General features: G+C 37.6%; 1 protein-coding gene across 1 annotated transcript; it reads left to right on the forward strand.

Moving 5' to 3' along the window:
* Positions 1-39: 39 nt before the first annotated feature.
* Positions 40-18,567, forward strand: vtg3 (vitellogenin 3, phosvitinless). The gene is made up of 28 exons (XM_057841320.1): positions 40-79; positions 196-216; positions 299-450; positions 2,180-2,431; positions 2,515-2,676; positions 3,025-3,173; positions 3,249-3,399; positions 5,575-5,732; positions 6,225-6,390; positions 6,472-6,597; positions 9,295-9,513; positions 9,710-9,927; positions 10,004-10,101; positions 10,178-10,302; positions 10,392-10,487; positions 10,576-10,695; positions 10,783-10,972; positions 11,075-11,162; positions 11,235-11,420; positions 13,504-13,621; positions 13,726-13,888; positions 13,978-14,087; positions 14,171-14,248; positions 14,451-14,657; positions 17,007-17,152; positions 17,273-17,411; positions 17,508-17,632; positions 17,736-18,567. Exons 1-27 carry the CDS (start codon positions 40-42, stop codon positions 17,595-17,597), a joined length of 3,768 nt encoding a protein of 1,255 aa, XP_057697303.1. The 3' UTR covers positions 17,598-17,632; positions 17,736-18,567.
* Positions 18,568-19,554: the final 987 nt, after the last annotated feature.

Consider the following 19,554-nt stretch of genomic DNA (forward strand, 5'->3'; position numbering starts at 1 on the left):
GGGTGTGATGTGAAATGTTTGATTGCAACCACGTTCACCATGAGAGGGCTTGTCCTCTGCTGCCTTGTGGCTCTGGCCTGTAAGTTGTCTTTAATTGTAAAAATAATAATAATTTTACTTGCAAATACTTGTTAAATATATATATGATGCTTCCAAGTCCACATGCTAACTGTTTTAATATTGTACTGTTTGTAGCATGTCAAAGTCTCCGTTATGGTGAGTATAACATATTGTATAGAGCTGTTTAAGTCTTAGTTGAATATTTTATTCATTGTATACTTTTGAAATCTCATTCAAGACTTGAGCCTAAACCCCAAGAAAACCTACGAGTACAAATATGAAGGACTGGCCAACTTTGGACTGGGCATGCCAAACCTCGCTGAATCTGGGGCCAAACTAACATGCAAGGTTAAGATCGTCGGTGTGTCTGCGCAGACGTTCCTCCTTCAGGTAACACAAAAAAAGTGAAAATAACAAAGAGCAATTAAGTTGAATGTATTTTTAATTATGCTCTGCTTCTGCTGTCATCCAGTTTAAGAGTTTTAAATTGAGTACTTTTATGGACAATTATGCATTTTTTAAAAAATTATCTCTCTTTATGTTGAATGCTGTTATGTTTCAGTGCATTGCTGTTACAAAACCACAGCAATCACTTTGTTGTGTCAGTGCCCCACTTTTGTGGATTAACTTGTGGAGTAACTGTGTCTATTGACTGCAAGCCACAGATATTTATCCGTATGAATAAATTTTTACCTTGACACAAGGACGTAGGTTTGGTCTCAACATTGGTAGGGACGATATAACAGCATTACTTACATGTACACCTTTTGCTGGGGACGGGACATCAATAAGACCAAACAGATTGGGGTCAGGGATACATTTCTCATGAATATGAACCTAATTAATTGATATGCTAAATGATCAATGCAAAATAAATCTGTATTGACTTATACTAACGTTCATATGTATTAGTTCAAGTGATACATCGTTTGATTCAAACCTTTGTTTTCAAAAACTACAAAAGAAACGTTTTTGAAAACTTCCAGAATAAATGTCTGGATTTTTTTGTTGTTTAATAAATTTAAACTGCAATGTTTGAACAGATTGTAACTGATATTAACATACACAATAATCTCTTAACTGTCCAGGAATGCAAAAATAAACAATTGTCTTAAGACCACTCAACATTGTCTGTCTAAATAATACCAATACCAAAGAATAAATAAAAAAAGAAACTTCCTTCAAGTAAAACATTACTGCTTTCGACCACAAACACAACCAAACTCAACAAAAAAATGAAAGCTCCTTTGGGCTGCTTTAAGACCACATAAATACAATAAAAATCAAAACTAGAAAGAAGGGTATAAACCTCGGTTCACTACATTTCTCACGATTAACGTTAACAGTAGAAAACAAACTGAAGGACACTTCTCTCTAAGCAGCTTCCTACTCGAGTTTTTCAGGTTAGCAAATTCATACAGTTTAATTTTATGCCAACTGTGATATAGGTCGAACTTTCAGTAGCAAAATTTGTGGTGTGTTCCCCACCTCCACAACATTGACGTCTCTTTTACATTACGTACAGTGGTTGCTGCTGCTGCTGGCTGAAATAAAATTCTAATATCCATCGCCTTCGAAAGGGGCGGAGTAGGCGGCATGTTGTCGACATGTTGTATTTTCATCTGGGCTGTGAGCGCGCGTGTGTGTGTGGTGGGGGGGGGGGTCATGTCATCAGCCAATCAAACGCGTCTTTGAGGGAAAAAAATGGACTGGCACATTCAGCAAGTGAAAAGGGGTAAATGTCAGCCTGAACATAATGAAAGTAATTCACTTAATAATAGTAGGGTCAATTCTATCCATACAACATATGGAAAGATTATCTCAGTTACTTATATAACTGACCTCATGATATAATGCCAATAAGGTTGCTTAAAGTTGGTTGGGACAATTTGAGCATCCTGAAAAGTTGCTAGTGTCATGTCCCTTCCGTCCCTATGCAAATCTACGCCCTTGCCCTGACATCATGTGAACAGCAATCCATTTTTGTGTCCGCCAAGGTTAAAAAAGGAAAACACCACTCAATTGTGTCAACTCTTTTTTTTTGTTTGAACAAATATGAATTTTCATGATCATGTAAAGCTGTAAGTACTCTTAAAGTTCCTTTTTATCTGGTTTAAAGATTTCAGATTTGGCCTTCGAAGAGTTTAATGGCTTCCCAGGGAAAAACAGCTTCATTGCTGTGCCAAAACTCACCCAGCGAATCGCGGCCCAGCTTGTCAAACCCTTCATGTTTGACTTTGCCGCCGGCCATGTCGGCAACATCCACGCCTCAGCTGAGGTATCGGACACTGTTGTGAACATCATTAGGGGTATTCTCAGCTTCTTCCATATCACTGTCAAGACCACACAGAGATTCTATGAGCTCGAGGAGGTGAGAACACACAATCGCTCTTATGGTCAATGTCCATCAGTCTCATTAAGAGTAACTTCAAAATATTATGTATGTATTTTCAGGCTGGAATTCATGGCATGTGTCAGAGTAACTATGCCATTGACGAAAACAAGGAAACAAGGGACATGACCATCACTCAGGTTGTAGATGTCACAAATTGCAGGGAGAAGGCAGAACGCTACAGAGGAATGGCCACCACTGTGCTTGATAACCTTTCCAAGAAGGTATAAGTGGTGACATGATTGAGCAAATATTTGATAGGAAATTGTATGGACAAGAATCATAATTGCTCGCTAGGGTGGAAGTAAAATATTAATCACGTTACTAACAATAAAGCAGTAGATGCACTCATAGCCAACTATAAATTATAGTAATACTAATAAACAGTATATACCTGTATATTGTATATTATTATACCAATTGTTAGATGAAATGTTGAAAAAACATTAGCTTTCGAATGTAACATCTTTTCTATCGATAGATACATTTTTGGGATTGGATTACTGGAATTAATTTTATGGGTGCATTAATTGTATTAAACATCTTATAATGTGCTGTGTCTCCCATTACAGAGAGGAGATTCTATTGTTTCAACCATGAGATATGTTTACACGATCAAACCAACAGTTGAGGGAGGACTCATTTCGAAGGCTCACGGCTTAGAGCAACAACACTTCAGTCCCTTCAATGTGAAGGGTGGAAGCTTCAAAATGAAAGCTACGTAAGATAAATCTCACTTGTGCTCATTGTAAACCTTGCTCGCAATATCAACTATTTGAAATCATTCATCCTAAAGGAAGGAAATAGTGTTGCTGGATGTGAGAGATACACCATCTGCTGTCACTTACGGGCCCATGAAAAACAGAGGCAACATTATTTACAAGTTTGTCGAAGCAGGAGCACATATTCCTATTGTCATGCAGAACCAGGATGATGCAGTATCAAAGGTAATAATTATAGTGTATTGCAATCAAATCATACGCGAATACAGTACAGTTGAAAAACAAAGAATCACTGTAGTAATACATAATATATAAGTTAAACACTTCATTGTACTTTACTTCCCACAAGAAACACATTTTTGATACTATTTAACCCTTAATAGGGCAAGTGACTGTTTTTGGTCGTTTAAAAAATCTTACCCCCATAAACACCTGACATCCAAATATTTAGACGTTTTCACATGTCACATTTTGGGTCATTTACACCACAATAGTAACATTGGGCATACAAGTGTGGGTCCTTTTGGCTACGTTATTTCCTTTTGGTATACAAGCTTGGTCTACAGCTCCACATATGGGTGCACCAGGTGTCAATTATTATTACAATTACAATTACAATCTTATTTTTTTATTATTATCATATTTTAATGAATACATACACATATTAATTAATAAAATGTAATAACAACAAATTAATCAAATGAAAATAAAACTGAAATACACTCTGCTTGTGGCCTCCAATAACCCGCTAAAGGTTTTTTGTTTTTTTTTTTTTTTTTTTCCCAATTTATTTATTTATTTACTTACAGTTCTTCTCAATTGCTTTAGTACGTTTCTCAGATCAGAATTGAAATTCTCAAAACTACTTGTTCAATCCTCACAACATTTAGCACAAGTAGCAAAACAACATAGATTACCTGCAAAATCCAGTTTTCTGTGCAAAATGCTTCATCTATTGCTCAAAATTATATTTCTGTGCCAATGAACATGTCAGCGCTATCAGAATGACAAGTCTTTGTTTCATTGTGCACAGACAAGACAGTCAAATTGCTTAGTCATGCTCTCAATTGAACAGTTAATCTGATGGAAGGCTCTGATGGTGAAGATGGTGTACGTAAATGTTGATGAAAATTGCAAGTTACACCTTTGTGTGTGGGAGATTGATTGCAAGAGACTGGACAAGATTCAGTTTACACTTTTACTGTTTTTTTACAATGTCTTGACAGACCATCTCATTGCCTGACATAAAACAAAAGAAATATAACATAAAAGCAACATTAGAAATGTGAACATAAAACAATCGACACAACTAAACTTCAAATGCTGTCAGGATTATTCACCCATTCTTTCTACACATCTTGACGTTCCTCTCTGTTTGGCCACAAATTTTCCTCCACGTCATAACGGATGTCCTCTCTTGCTATACACCATGGAGACAATCTTCTTGAATTCCTTACGCAACCTCTGCAAGCATCTGCTGTGATGTCCCTGCATGCTGCATTCATAGCATCCAGGAGAGTCATCTGATTGTTAGGCTGACGATCATACACTTGCCATCTAAATGTGGAGGAAAAATTCTGCTATGGGAGTGAGGAATAGGGAGTATAGTGGTAGGAACTTTATTACCATTCTGTTGTGGGTTGCAAACCATTCCCTGATTAAATTGGCGTGGTGGAAACTGACACTGTCCCAAACTATTACAAATCTTGGCAGGTTAAAATAAGTTACCTAAAATAAGTAGTGAAAATGCTTAGAAATATGCATACACATGTTGATATATTCTGACAACATGTTCATCATTTTGCATGTAAAGGCTTATGCAATGAAGTAATGACTAGATGTTGTGGGTGGTGAGACTTTTCAATAGACACCCATGATCATCCATTTTGACCATCATGGCAGATGCAACTGATAAGGTAACCTTTGCATGGATGCACAAACATATCTGCAACTTGCTCAAAGGATTGAGAACCTACTTGTTCAGTGTGTATAAGTGATGCGATGTTGTGAGGATTGAACAAGTAGTTTTGAGAATTGCAAGTCTGATCTGACAAAAGTATCAAAGCAATTGAGAAAAACTGTAATTTACAGTATATACAGTAGTAAAACTCATAACTCATTCCCTGTCATTTGACAACAAGAGACGTCCACTTCATTTACGCGGGGAGGACCGGCTGTGAATGCTCATCTTTCAACGCCACTGAAGGTGCTAGATGTCCAATCCATTTTGACTGGGAGGGATGAAATCATTTATTCACAATTATTGACTGCCAGCCTCTCCCAGTCAAAATGAATTGGACGTCTAGCGGTAGCAATGGCAGCCATTGAGTAATAGCAACATTGAGGTTGAGATAAAGGGTGCAAATGAACACAACACTAAAATGTTTCTTCTCCATACAGGCTGTTGAGTTGATCAAACATTTGGCTGAAACCAATAAGTACCAAATTGACAGTGCAACAACTGAGGAAGCGATGAAGTTGTACCAACTCCTGAGACTGGTGCCGTACGAAGGCATTGAAGTTATGTGGAAACAGCTTGCTGCCAATGACGAGTACAGGTGGAGTATCTACACTGACACATCACAGTGACAGAGAAACTTAATTTCCTTGTAAATCCCACTGTAAATGACATTATTACATAGTTTTCCATGTCAAAATGACAAGGTGTTGTGATTAATCAGTTTGCTCTGACAGCACTTCAAGTGCATGCGGTTAATGCACATTTTGTTAAATCAGATCCACATCAACAGATTGAGTAATTAATGAATAGTACATTTTCATTCAGTTGAGAATGTCCTCTGTCTGACATTTGCCTGATTAAAGATCCATTATCATGCTGGGTTTGATTGTAGAAAGGTTAATGTAAGAAACAGCTTTCCATTAAAGCCAAGGAAGCCGTTGACACTTTATATTTTATTAAAGGCAACCCGTAACCTTTATCTCACCAGCAAAATTTAATTGAATTAGGAGTGAGGATAATCTTTGATGTAAAAGAATTAAAAAAAAATAAAAAAAACTTAATCAATATCCTCTGACTTTGCCCTCATTAGACGTTGGTTTTTGGACACGATTGTGGAAGTCAACGATGCCAGAATCCTTAAATTCCTGCAAATGAGATTCCAGATTGGAGACCTAAGTGCATCTGAGGCCTTCCAAACGCTGTTGCTGGCCTTTAACCATCTAGATGCGATTCCGGAACTGATTGAAATGGCTAAAGTGAGGATGAGAGGGGGAAAAGGGCAAAAAAATGTTTGAACCCAGGCGAGACATAACAATGCCTCTGCCTTTTCTTCTCAGATGTTCCTTAACCTGCCCTACAGTAGATCAAACATATTTGTGTGGCATACTGTAGCACTTTCTTATGGCTCTCTGGTGAACAAGCACTGTGCCTACTACACACCTTGTCCAGTGTCAGCTGTTCAGGTATTGTAACAATCCACTTTATGCGTTACGCAATGCATTCGAGTTTTGGATGAACTTTGAAGCATTTTTAATTGTTGCCTTATTTGTATCACATCACCAACTCAGTCTACTTCCAGACCAAATATACTGAACATATTTTTTCTTAAACCTATGTTTTATTACTATAGCAAAAATAATTATACATACGTATATAGTGTAGCACTTCCACTTGTCTGCAGGACTATCACACATCTGATGGGATTCACGCATGACTGGGTGCAATTAGACTCATTCAAGTAAAGACAATGTTGGTGCCAGGATTAGCAATCTCGCAGCATAGAATAGGATGTCAACATATCCACACGTACAAGTGATTCACATAAGACTGAGTTCTACACCTCACTTATAGACACCACCCCCCCTCCCCCCCCGTTTTTCTCCTTAGCCCCCCACATGGTGTCCACGGGAACTACAATTACAATACAATTGTTAGCACCACTATATATTCATGGGTAATGTAGGCATTCAATGTAATTCTTGTCATCGAATGTTCTTCCCCTCTTCTGTTTCAGACCGTTCCGTTTTTATAGCATACATTCCCCTGTAAATCAACTAAATAATCATAATAATTAACACTATCAGGACAATTATAGTATCTTTATATATAAAATTACAAAACTGTAAATCCAATTGCATTACATTCTAAAAGAGTGGTACCTCTACATAAAAAGTTAATTTGTTCCAGGCCCTTGTTTGTAAGTAGAAATGGTCGTATATCGAGTAGGAATTCCCCATTAGAATACATTAAAATTCCATTAATTAATTCCATAGCAGGAAAACCTACACTAAACCCTTAAAAAATGCTCCTGATACTATTGCAAATAGCAATTACACAGAGCAAAACAAATAAATTATGAATAAAAGTCATAATAATAATATAATAACAGTAATAATAATAATACACGTAATAATGTAATGAATCGGGTTCTAATGTGAAGTGTTTTACGTGGTGTCCCTGAATGCAACGCGTGGCTGACTTGACAGAGTAAAAGAGGGACTTTTTACTTTCCCTTTGTTCAGCTGCGGCGGACAGGAGGCATTTTGTGTTGCACAAGTTCTGAAATAAATCATTAAAAACCTGACGAAACTGGCGATTTTTTGCCGATGTTACCACAGTATTAATTGTCTCCTTAACTTATAAAGACTGGCAACCAGAGGTCGGAGGAGGACTGTCGATATTGTAGACATTCTACGGCTATTGTTCTGTCAAATTTTTCACCCTTATAATATTTGTGATGGTGCATAAGCCCTCTTTTACATTTGCTTGAACTCTCAATGGTATCCAAAGGTGCTAAATAAACAAGTGACATCATAAAAATACATTTGCAACACGAAAATGCCGTAAATTAATGCTAACGACACAGCCAAAACATTAACAGTGAGAGAGAGACGTGCAATTGTTGTGTGCAGCTAACATGGCAGGATGTGTCTGAGAACCTTTCTACATGTCCATCCATGAACAAATGTAAATAAATATTCCTTTCTTTAAAGAAAGTTTGTAGTGTTTACTTTGGAACCGCTGCATTTGCGGCCATTTTTAACATTAGACGCATGTGCAGAATTGCAAAGTTGCAATTTCGGATGGTGTGCAAAATTTGACATAACACCGTATTGTGGAGCCAGTTCACGGACGCATGCACCATGCTGATATTTTTCTGTCATTTCCATCTTCATTACAATGTTAAGCCTCACCTTGTTCCTTTTTTAACCATCTGCTCTAACATTCTTGAAACCCATGTTAATTTCTCACATGAAAACTGCGGCGCTGTCATAAATCGTCGTATTTTGAGCATGTCGTCGGATGTAGAAACAAATGGCGAGTCAAAATTTTACACCAGATGTCGAAAAGATCGTGTGTCGAAGTGATCGTATGTCGAGGTACCACTGTACATGATGATTTTTTTCTACATAATATGGGTTGAAAATACATGCAGTCATCATTTTGTACAGCTACCCATTTTTTTCCTATTCAGTTTTGCCTTTAAATTGTATAATAAATCCTCTATTATCAAGGCGATAACATTCCTTCAGCAGATTCAAAGCAAACATACACATTTTAACATAATTTTAACCTTCCCCTCAAGCACATTTCAAGTCCGCTCTCACACTTTTGCTGCCACGAAACGGGAGACTTTTTTAAATCAGACTCTCACTCGCATAGTTCTCCAAATAAGAGGAAAGGGATGCTTCCTTCAAGCGTTTTATTAGTCACACCAGTTGAAGTTTACTGTAACGCCAACAAATAAATCAAATTCAGTTAAACATTTCATATTTAAATACCGAAATGTTCAACCACAAACATATAGAGTAATAACAATTCAGTTATGTCAATGCTAACTTGTAAATGCTACATTATGGTTATTATAAACTTTCAACCTCCTACTTTAACACACATGGCACGTCATTTTTAAACACCAAAATGCATCACATTTCTCTCTGCAGTAGCACCTCAATAGGGGAGCTGCCCCACCTCTTTTAATTATCTTATGCTTTATCTACTTTACATCAATAAGCTTAGTTCTGCTTGCCACGATGTCATGCACGCTGGTTTGACATTGAACTTTTTCAAGCACTACAGTACAGTACACATACAAAAGTTAAAGTTTATGAAGCTAAAAAAATACGATCATGACCATCCGATTTCATTTCTTTACCCAGCCGCTTCTGGACTTCGCTATGGACAGTCTCAACAACAACAACGAGGAGAACATAGTTTTGTCTTTAAAAGCTCTGGGCAATGCGGGTCATCCAGGCAGCATTAAAACCATAATGCGCTTCCTCCCTGGAGTTTCGGCCAACCCGGTGGATCTTCCTCCTCGTGTGTTGAGTGCTGCTGTCCAATCCTTGAGACTCATTGCTGCACGAGATCCACACAGTGTAAGAACACAAGATTAAGGGGATTGTAGCTCTTAAATGATATATATCATAATTTCTAGAGTAGACATTCAAAGCAAACAAATGACAAATAAGCTTTTGCATGGAAATGTGTACAATCTGTTACTTTTGTCAATGAAGCCATGAACTGAACACTACTGACTAAAGGTCTTTATTGTGATAATATTCTAATTTTCAGGTCCAAGACATTACAATGAGTCTTTACCTGCAAAAAGACCTTCCTGCTGAGTTGCGCATGTTGGCCATCATGATCTTGTTTGAGACAAAGCCGCCGATGGCGCTGGTGTCAACTGTAACTGCACACCTGCAGGAAGAAAAGGACCTACATGTAGTTAGTTTTGTGTACTCCTACTTGAGAAGCATGGCCAAATCCAAAACTCCTGACAATCAACACCTGTGGGTATACCGATTAAAAAGTCAAATTAGGAGGTTGTGATTATCATTGAGCTATGTTTTTTGTGTGGTGCAAAAGATCCACTGCCTGCAACGTAGCAGTTAAAATCCTGGCCCCTAAATTTGGTCGCCTCACCTATCGCTACAGCAAGGCTATGCGCGTGGATTGGTATAATGGTACTTTCCCACTGAACACTAAAATATAATTGTCACGTTTAAGATTCTGTATAACACATCTATTTTACCAATATAGACGATTTACTCCTCGGCACGGCTGCAGAGTTCTTCATGCTAAGGAATGCAACAGAAATGATCCCCACTGAAATTATGATGAAAGGAAAATTGTATTTTATTGGTAGGATTCTTCAACTTATGGAGGTACAGTATATCGGGATACATTAGTACATTTGACATTGAAGACAAACACCCTCCATCATAGAGTTTAATTAGTTGTTTCTCTTCTCAAGATGGGGATACGTGCTGATGGGATCAAGGATATTTTTGGCTCCATCATCTCCAAATTGAAAGGAGATGTTAGTGACTTCCAGACCATTTATCAACAGGTTGGGGCTTTACTTGTTTTTTTAACTTGAATGTGTCAAAGTAGGTTGTGTCTCTTGACGAGCATTATTGTGTGATTTACTTTTTTAGCTCCGAAACTTGGAATCTCAAAACAGTGACAAACCACTTCTTAATTTCTATTCTCGCGCTTCTGGACAAGAGTGGTTCTATGCAGATGTCAACAGAGAGTTTATTCGCAAAATCATCAATGTGAGTGCATAAAGCCTTATGTGTATAGCAAAGATAATTCCACTGGAATGATTCCACTCTAATGTTTACTAATTGTTGTACTTGCAGCTTGTAGGTCCTTCTACAGGCAAAGACAGCTCTGTGTGGACATTCATTGAGAATTTACACAAAGGAATTTCATGGCATTGGACAAAGCCATTCTTAATATTTGAGACACGCTACTTTCAGGCTTCCACTCTTGGCCTACCACTAGAGATCAGCAAATATTATTACGCCCTTAGTGGCATAACAGTGAATGGTGACAATATTTTTTAAATCGTTTTTTTTTTTTTTAACTATCTCAGTGAATGTCGTTTAATGTATAAATATTGTTCATGTTTTTTGTTTGTGTTACTTTTAGCAAAGGCTGCAATAAATCCACCGCTAACTGATCGCCTTGCTCAAGTCTTGACCTCAGAAATTTCCCTGGAAACTGATGGCTTTGTTGGGTAAATATTCAATGCTGTTCATCAAGGTTTGTAATTATTTCGTTTACTGAAATCAACTCATTTCTTTAACAGTTGCACAAAAGATATTTGGTTGTCATATGGTATCAACACAGAGCTTTTCCAGAGTGGTGTTGAGTTTAAAAGCAAAATACCATATTCCATCCCATGGAAGTTAGCCGCCAAGGTTAATGTCAGAGAAAGGAAATTTCAACTTGACATCCCTTTGAGCAAAAAGGAAGTTGAACTCTTCACTGTAAGGTAAGTTTTTGGGAGGTAGGGTAAAAGATCATAAAGGAGAAAAAAAAAAACCTGCAAATATTTAGTGTGAATAATTGTAGTGATTTTAATCCCACCATTCAATATCTTTGTATTCATCTCACAGTAGACTGATTATTGTGGCAAAGCTTAAACCTTTGGAATTTTTTTAAGGTACAGGTGGGGTACAAACAGCTCTCTGCAGATACTTCACTTTTTGGAAGTGCATAATGTACAGTACTTTTTCACATAAATTGTGCAACGTAGGGCCCCACTAGCAGTTGTGAGCATAGGCGGAGTTTGACTTTTGGGGCAGAGGGGGGCAAAACATGTCGATGACCCTGAAACGCAGTGTCAGCGATAAAATTAACTCACAAGAATATTTATAAGTTGAAAATGAGCGTTTTTTTGTTTCCCATCATTCTTGAGCGGATTCTTAAATCAGGCTGCTTAGGCTATACTTTTCGCTAATATCGTCATCCATTGAATATGGTATACCCACTGGTGTCGTGCCAACGTAGGTACCCTAGTCCAAAATTCTATCCCCTGGGCGGTGCCACTGCACTACACTGATTTGCTTGATTTCTGTGTTTTGTTGATGTAGATATCAACAAGGTTTTAAAACATGGCCCATCGATCAATTTTTTTTTTTTTTTTCTGTCGTATAACATAACATACGTACTGAACGTAAAAAAGGCAATGTTTTACTGTTTTACTCTTATGATGACCTTTAACTGTTAATAATCTAATTCAAGTCATGTATGGAGTTTCTCCAGTTTAATAAATGTTGATATCTGTGGTTCTTTTCTGGCTTCAATTAATTGTTTAAGTCGAACTCACAACTAATGTGTGTCTGTGCGCTTAAGCGGCCAGTGGACACAATTTTTGACGGGGGTAACTACTTTGGAAAGACACCGGTGGTGGCTTTGCTGTACAATTAGCGTCTTTAGCGGTGCAAATTGAAACTCCGCTCACCATTTTGACGATGGTCTCTAACGTTTCATGGTCCACATTTTCAATCCTTGGTTTCTTGCTCAGTAGTTGTCACTTTTGAAAGCTTAGGTTTGAAAAGAATTACATATATCCATCTTGCCTCTTCGGTCCTCAGGTGGTTTTGGCTAAGCAAAGCAAATAACCGTCTAAGGTGCTAGTCACATAATTTGTTCAAAAAATAATTTTGGCTCATTATAAAAATATAATTTTTTTGTTCATTTCATTCATTTTTGTTGTTTGTTTTATAATTTTACAACTTTTATAGTCAATATTTTACCAGATTTTTTTTTAAATTTTAAAATCATATATAGGAAATTCAATTGCATGCAATGACACTTTTCAGCCACCAGGGCTGCCCCCCCTTAAACTCCGCTTATGGTTGTGAGGCCTTACAATTATAGCACAAAGACTCACAAAGCAAAACATTTTGCCACAACTGTCGTCAGTGTCTGTGATTAGCTGGCAACCAGTTCAGGGTGTACCCCAACTCCTGCCCATAGTTATATCTGGAATAGGCTCCAGCACCACCGTCACCTTTGTGAGGTTAAGTGGTACAGGGCATGAAAGAATAGGCTAAATAATTTTGATGTCAGCAGTGAACATTTTTGGGGTAGACAAAAGTCGTATCAACAAGCTTATTGGCTAAATAACTTGCATGCTGGAATTTGTGATACCTGACTAATTGATTGTTTGGTACCAATTCAGCAGAGCAAAGTGTGTGTACACATTGGGTTGCTTTCAGGCTCTGGCACTAATGTAGTGCCACATCTGCTGGTTGCAAATGATTTGGCTCAATCAAACTTGTTTGATCCCAAATGTTTAAGTAGGTCAGTTTAAATCAAAGTGTAAGTATGGTGTGTATAAAAGCCAGAATTGGCCAGATTTAAGTCAACAGCATTTTCACCGAGTGAAACCAGGTGATTTTGCTCACAATTAAGAACCATTATTCACATCAACAAGGTTGCCTTTATGAGCTTTTTTTGCATCGTTTGATAAATAGTATTGAAACTATTTGGCCAGCTGATTTACCCAGGGCATAGGAAAAACACCAATTGAAATGGAACTAACATGTGTCTCTTTTTCCAAACAATAGCTCTGATGTATATGCAGTCTCTAGGAACATTGAAGCACCAACTTCACCTAAAATGACCCCAATGATGCCCAAAGCTATTGACTCTAATAATGAAATTGTTCGCAAGGGTCCCACAATTGTGAAGCTTGAAATTGATGAAGAGGTATAATCAACTCCATCAAGAGAATCAGTTAAAGATGAAATTCATGAAAGGCTTAAAACATTGTCTTCTAACAGATACAGAGGCCCAATAACTGGCATCCAATGGCTAAAATGTGTACTGAGAAAAACATTTACGGAGCAGTTGTCTGTGTTGAATCCGAGTTGAGAAGAGCATATTACCATGAGGAGTACCCCTTATACTACTTACTGGGATACACAAATGTGGCACTTAAAGCAGTCCCTGGTAAGCTCACAACTCAAAAACATCACACATTGTTACAATAACAAATATGGTCCAAAATATTATCCAATTGAGGAGTAACCTTTTTCAAGTCCAGGCAAACAAACCTGTTGACAAGATCCGATTTGAGGTCAATGTTGGCCCGAGCCAATACCCAACCAGCACCAGAGAACTTCTTGAAACTCTAATGAGGCTCTCAAAGGTCTCGAACTACCAAAGCAAATGTATTATGTTTCACTTTAGATTCCAGCCAATATAACTATTATGCAACTTGGTTGTTCGCAGGAAGCCACACTGAAGGCTCAACTATCCTCGGATTCCGAATCAAGTGAAGCAGAACTTAATGGGACCCCTGCTGGCATGGTAATTCAAACAAAAAGTACAGAACTCACAAAAAGTTACCCAAAATGGATTGACATTATAAAGAACTTGAATGACTAAAAAATGTGTCTCTACCAGTTTTCCATGACACCTTAAATTCTTATTCAGAGGAATTTCTTTATCAACACTCTACATATGATGTTTATGTCTTAGAAAAAAACGAAAAATATGTTTGGTTCCACAGGCCTCCAACTCAACGCCTGCAGCTGTTTTCAATATCCGAGTTCTTGCCTTGAGCGGGAACCATAAGCCGGAAGGTTATGAAACAGCGGTGTTCTACACACCCGAGTCCAGCCTTAAGAACTCCCAACTCATTGTGTCCCAGGTGGGAGACAATACCAACTGGAAAATGTGTATGGACTTGGAGCTGGATGGCCGTGCAGAAGCAAAGGTAGATCTCTAAACATAATTTTCCAAGACAACGATCGTCCATCTATCTATGCTTCTTGCTGTTGATTCTGCTTGGGGCTGAATGCTACCCCACCTGACATTTTTTTTGGGGGGGTGTTGGGATTACATGGACTGGTTTCTGGTCAATAGGGCACAAATATAGACTGCAACCATTCAAACCACCACTGAATCTTATCATTCAGTCATAGGTCTGTGTCTTAAAAAATGGCAGTGTGACTAAATATAATTCATGGAAAATTATTTCCAATTGCCAGCAAAGACAATTCCAAAACTGACATACTATTGTAAACGTATTTAATGATAAAATCTAGCATATTTGATTCAGAATATTTATTATAACTTTAGCTAAATTCTGTTTAGAGACAGAGCAAGAAAATTTGAGTACATATGTTATAGTATTGCAATTTCTATCATTTGTCGAAAGCCCTAACGGCTGCTGGAACAAAATTGCTTTTGTAGCATCTCGATTTATCGGCAGATACCTTGAACCTCTGAAGGGTGGGAGACATCTCCACAAGGGAGTAGGCTTGGTCTCAACATTGGTAGGGAAGAAATAACAGCATAACCTGCATGTACACGTTTGCTGGGGACGGGACATTAATAAGACCAAACAGATTGGGTGAACAGGGGTCAGGGCTACATTTCTCACAAATATGAACCTAATGAATTCATGGGCTAATTGATCAATGCAAAGTACTTCTGTTTTGACTGATACTAACAGTCATATGTTTTGGTTCAGGTGATTTGGTTCGATTCAAAACTTTGTTTTTAAAAACTACTGAAGACACATTTTAAAAACTTTCAGAATAAATGTCTTGATTTATTAGCAAATTTAAATTGCAATATTTGAATATAACTTAAATTATATAAACATACACAATAAATAAAAACTTATTAATAATCTCTTAACTATCCAGGAATGCAAAAAATAAACATTGTCTTAAGACCACCTTGTCGAAATAAAGAAATTAAATATAACTGAAAAAACTTTTTGGTCATGGAGTAATAAAAATAAATAAATAAAAAATGGAGCCTTCCTTCAGGTTAAACACTACTGCTTTGCCCATTGCGGCCAAACTCAACACAGAAAAAATGAAAGCTCCTTTGGGCTGCTTTAAGACCACATAATAAAAATGAAAATTGGGGAGAAGGCGGCAAACCTTGGTTCACTACATTTCTCACAGTTTAATTAACATTAACAGTAGGAAACACATACAAGGGAACACTTCTCTCTAAGCAACTTCCTACTTGAGTTTTGCAGGTTACCAAATTCACACAGTTTAATGTTATGCTCTTATGCAGGTTGGATTTTCAGTTGCAAAATTAGTAGTGTTTTCCCCACCTCCACAACATTCACATCATTTTTACATTACTTACAGTGGCTGCTGCTGCTGGCCGATAAAAACTTCTAATATCCCACCACTTCAAAGGAGGCAGAGGAGGTGGCATGTTGTCGACATGTTGTATTTCTGTCGGTGCTGTGAGTGTGTGTTTGTGGGGTGTGAGGGGTTCTAATCATCAGCCAATCAAACGTGTGTTTGAGGGAAAAAATGGACTGGCACATTCAGCAAGTGAAAGGGGTAAATGCAAGTCTGAACATAATGCAAATAATTCACTTACCGGTAATAATAGTAGGGTCAGTTGTATCCCCACAGTATATGGGAAAACAATCTAAATTACCTCTATAACTGAAGTCTTTATATAATGCAAATAAGGTTGCTTGAAAGTTGGTGGGGAAAATATGAGCATCCTGAAAAGTTGCTATTGGTATGTCCCTACCGGCCCTGTTCAAACCTACGTCCTTGCATCTCCAATAATGGAGTTGGATATCCACTGTAGCTGTTTGACATACAGGGATGAGGCTGAGACTTTCCAATTGGCTTGCTGGACCATTTTACAATTTGGTTAAAACTGTTTTTGTTATTTTAAAGACACACTTCCAAACCATAAACCAAGACAGAAAGATTCAATAGAAGCAGAAGCTAAGATTATTTTATTTAAAAAAAAAAAAAAAAAAAAAAAAAAAAAAAACAATACAAATACAAAACCGCCATGATATTTTGATGCTGGAAAATATATCAAGCCAATATGAAAAACTTTTAGCTGTAGTTTTTTCCTGTTTAAATGTTGAAAATGGGGTACATTGTTCCATAGAGATGCAGGTGTTGTAAAAATCTATTTGTAGTCAGCATAATTCAAATTAGGAATTACCGTTGCACTGGGGTTACAGTCGCTAATGTATTTTGTGTTGGTATTTGGCAAATGACATGGTGGCGACACAGCCAAGTGTCATGAGTCAGACTTGGCTGATGTCCTATGTTTGTTCCAGGCACACCTTAGATGGGGAGCTGAATGTCAGTCCTTTGACATGTCATTGAGAGCCAATACAGCACGTCTGCCTGGTTCCAAGCCAACGCTGAGGGCCAAAGTCCACTGGAACAGAATCCCTGAAACCATGGCAGAGTTTTTCAGAGGGTGAGAACACAATCAAGTATTAAGTATGAACGGGACATTTGACTCACCAGATTTTGCTTCACATAAATCTCATTTTTAAAACTGACCAGTTAGTTAAATATACTTTTCTATCCCTTCCAGTATTGAGGCCTACATCCCAGGCATGGCGTTTCTACTTGGCTTCAACCAGCAGCACGAAATAAATCCAACACAGGAAGTTGCTGCTTCAGTTGTTGTCGCCTCTGCAGACAGCCTTGACCTTAGGATTCAATTGCCACAGGTGTGTTTGGAAATATTTCCAATTCAACAAAGCACAGCAATTCTTACATTGTGAACTATTGATATGAATGTATTATTTTTCTGAACCTTTTTTTAGTATACAGTCTACCGCCAATCCATCCCAGTTCCTCTGCCACGTGGCAGTCTTCTGGAATTGCAATTAAACACCAGAAACACGACGATGTAGAGCCCTTGAATATGTTAAACAAACAAACCAAACAAGTGAGTTACAGAGTAATCTACGATACTCATATATTTGACGTTTCACTATGAGAGCTTTGAGAATTAAAAGTGTTGTTTTTTTTTTTTTTTTTTTTCCTTGCAGAGAGCGAGACAAGAAAAATTCAAATTGGAGGCGACCTCTACTTGCTTTGGGAGTAAAGATGCAACTGCCAAACTGTTAGTCACTGCGATAAAAGGGATCAACATGAATTATGTATTAGTACTACCTAAAATGTCACTTGTTTTGAAAAAAACTTGTAAAATGTCCTCATTTGTTGGTTTAAGAGCATGTTAATATTTGAACAACCATCTCTGGAGGAATGTTCCTATTCTGTGTCCCAAAGCCTCTGATGCTCATCTCAGTAAAATGATGAAATACATAATTCAGTCTGAATCAATTCACCAAGTCTAGCCAAAGATTGCAGAATTCAAACATTCCGCAACCACCATGTCCAATATGCAGTTCAAATGATAAAGAAAATACCATAGTTCAGTCGCTTGGTAAAGATGCAGTAGTTGTCATATTCTATCTTTTTAGCTAACAAATATATGAGTCATGGACAGCAAATAGTCATTGGTCTTTTTTATTTTCTAAACTTTCAGCAATAAGCAAATATGATGATCCTCTGTACTCCCTTTTTGATTTTTTTTTTTTTACTTAAAAGATATCTACAAGGTCTGGGTGACCTGTTTTGCTTGATGACCCACTAGTACTTTTTCAGATACCAAAATACAATGTCACAAAGCATGCTCAAAAAGTAGGGCACTGTGCCCTTTGGGAAAGTAACTATTTACACATTTTACAACTTTGTCCCCACATATGAAAACAGTCCCCGACCATAATTAAAAAACAGATAAATAGGAGTTGAATTACATTTTATGACAGAATGATTAAAAAATAAAAAATAAAAGTTTTTAATTTTAGATAATTTCCCTCTGTACTACCACTTATATAAATTATTCAAAAGAGATAAATTACAGAATAGACAAGTCTCCTCAGCATGGGCAATGGAAAATTTCTGCCCGGAATGTCCGGTTTAGAAAGAACAACATGAATTGCGGTTGAAGTAAGCAGTGTGTAGACACAGCTAAAACTGCAGAATCAAACCAGAGGGACCCACAGAATCTCCAAAAATAGATTCAGCATTAGGTAGATGAGACTTCGAGGCTTTCTGTGCTGTGCATTAACTCGTGGAAGCACCATATATAAGTGGAATGTTTTGATCAGCTAGCTTCAAAGCGCCAGTGTGGATCTACCTCGCCATTCACCTTAAATCGAAACCAGCTGCAGACAAGAAGTGAAGGATGTGATTTAAAACCAAGGATATCCTTAAAAGATTGTATGATTGTTCTTATCACTTCGTTGATCATTCGTGGACAAAATTATAACAACCTGTCAGCCTGTGTTGATGTGTATAGATTGATACGCCGGCCACTTGAGTGACCAAAATGAGGTCCAATTACAAATATTATTACATTTGCCGAATGCAGAAGGGCTGACACGGATTTTGTTGTTACAAGGAAATACTACAAGGCATGTACATATAAACACAAATCGTATGTCTTTTTTTTTTTATTGCAGATATTGATCGCAATAAAACATTTGGACAACATTGTTCCCTTTCTTGTTTTATTTAAAATGATTGGTCCATGTGCAAAACAGGTCAATAAATCACAGCTTATAAAATTATTTGAAAAATATTAACGAAGGCTGAGCATATGAGGAATGTGTTATCAGACCGCAGAGCTCCAGAGCAGCTGAGACCCTCACCTGCTGCCACACGAGCCTTCTCCCGCTATCCTCGGTAATTGTAGCTCCAATAGTGTATCTTAAAGTTGCTGCAGTTAAAAAGCTCGTAGTTGGATCTCGGAATAGAGCTGACGGTCCGCTGCAAGGCAATCGACTGTCTCCCAGCCCCAGC

This window comes from Corythoichthys intestinalis, chromosome 7 (assembly GCF_030265065.1).
Source record: "Corythoichthys intestinalis isolate RoL2023-P3 chromosome 7, ASM3026506v1, whole genome shotgun sequence".
Classification (NCBI taxonomy): domain Eukaryota; kingdom Metazoa; phylum Chordata; class Actinopteri; order Syngnathiformes; family Syngnathidae; genus Corythoichthys; species Corythoichthys intestinalis.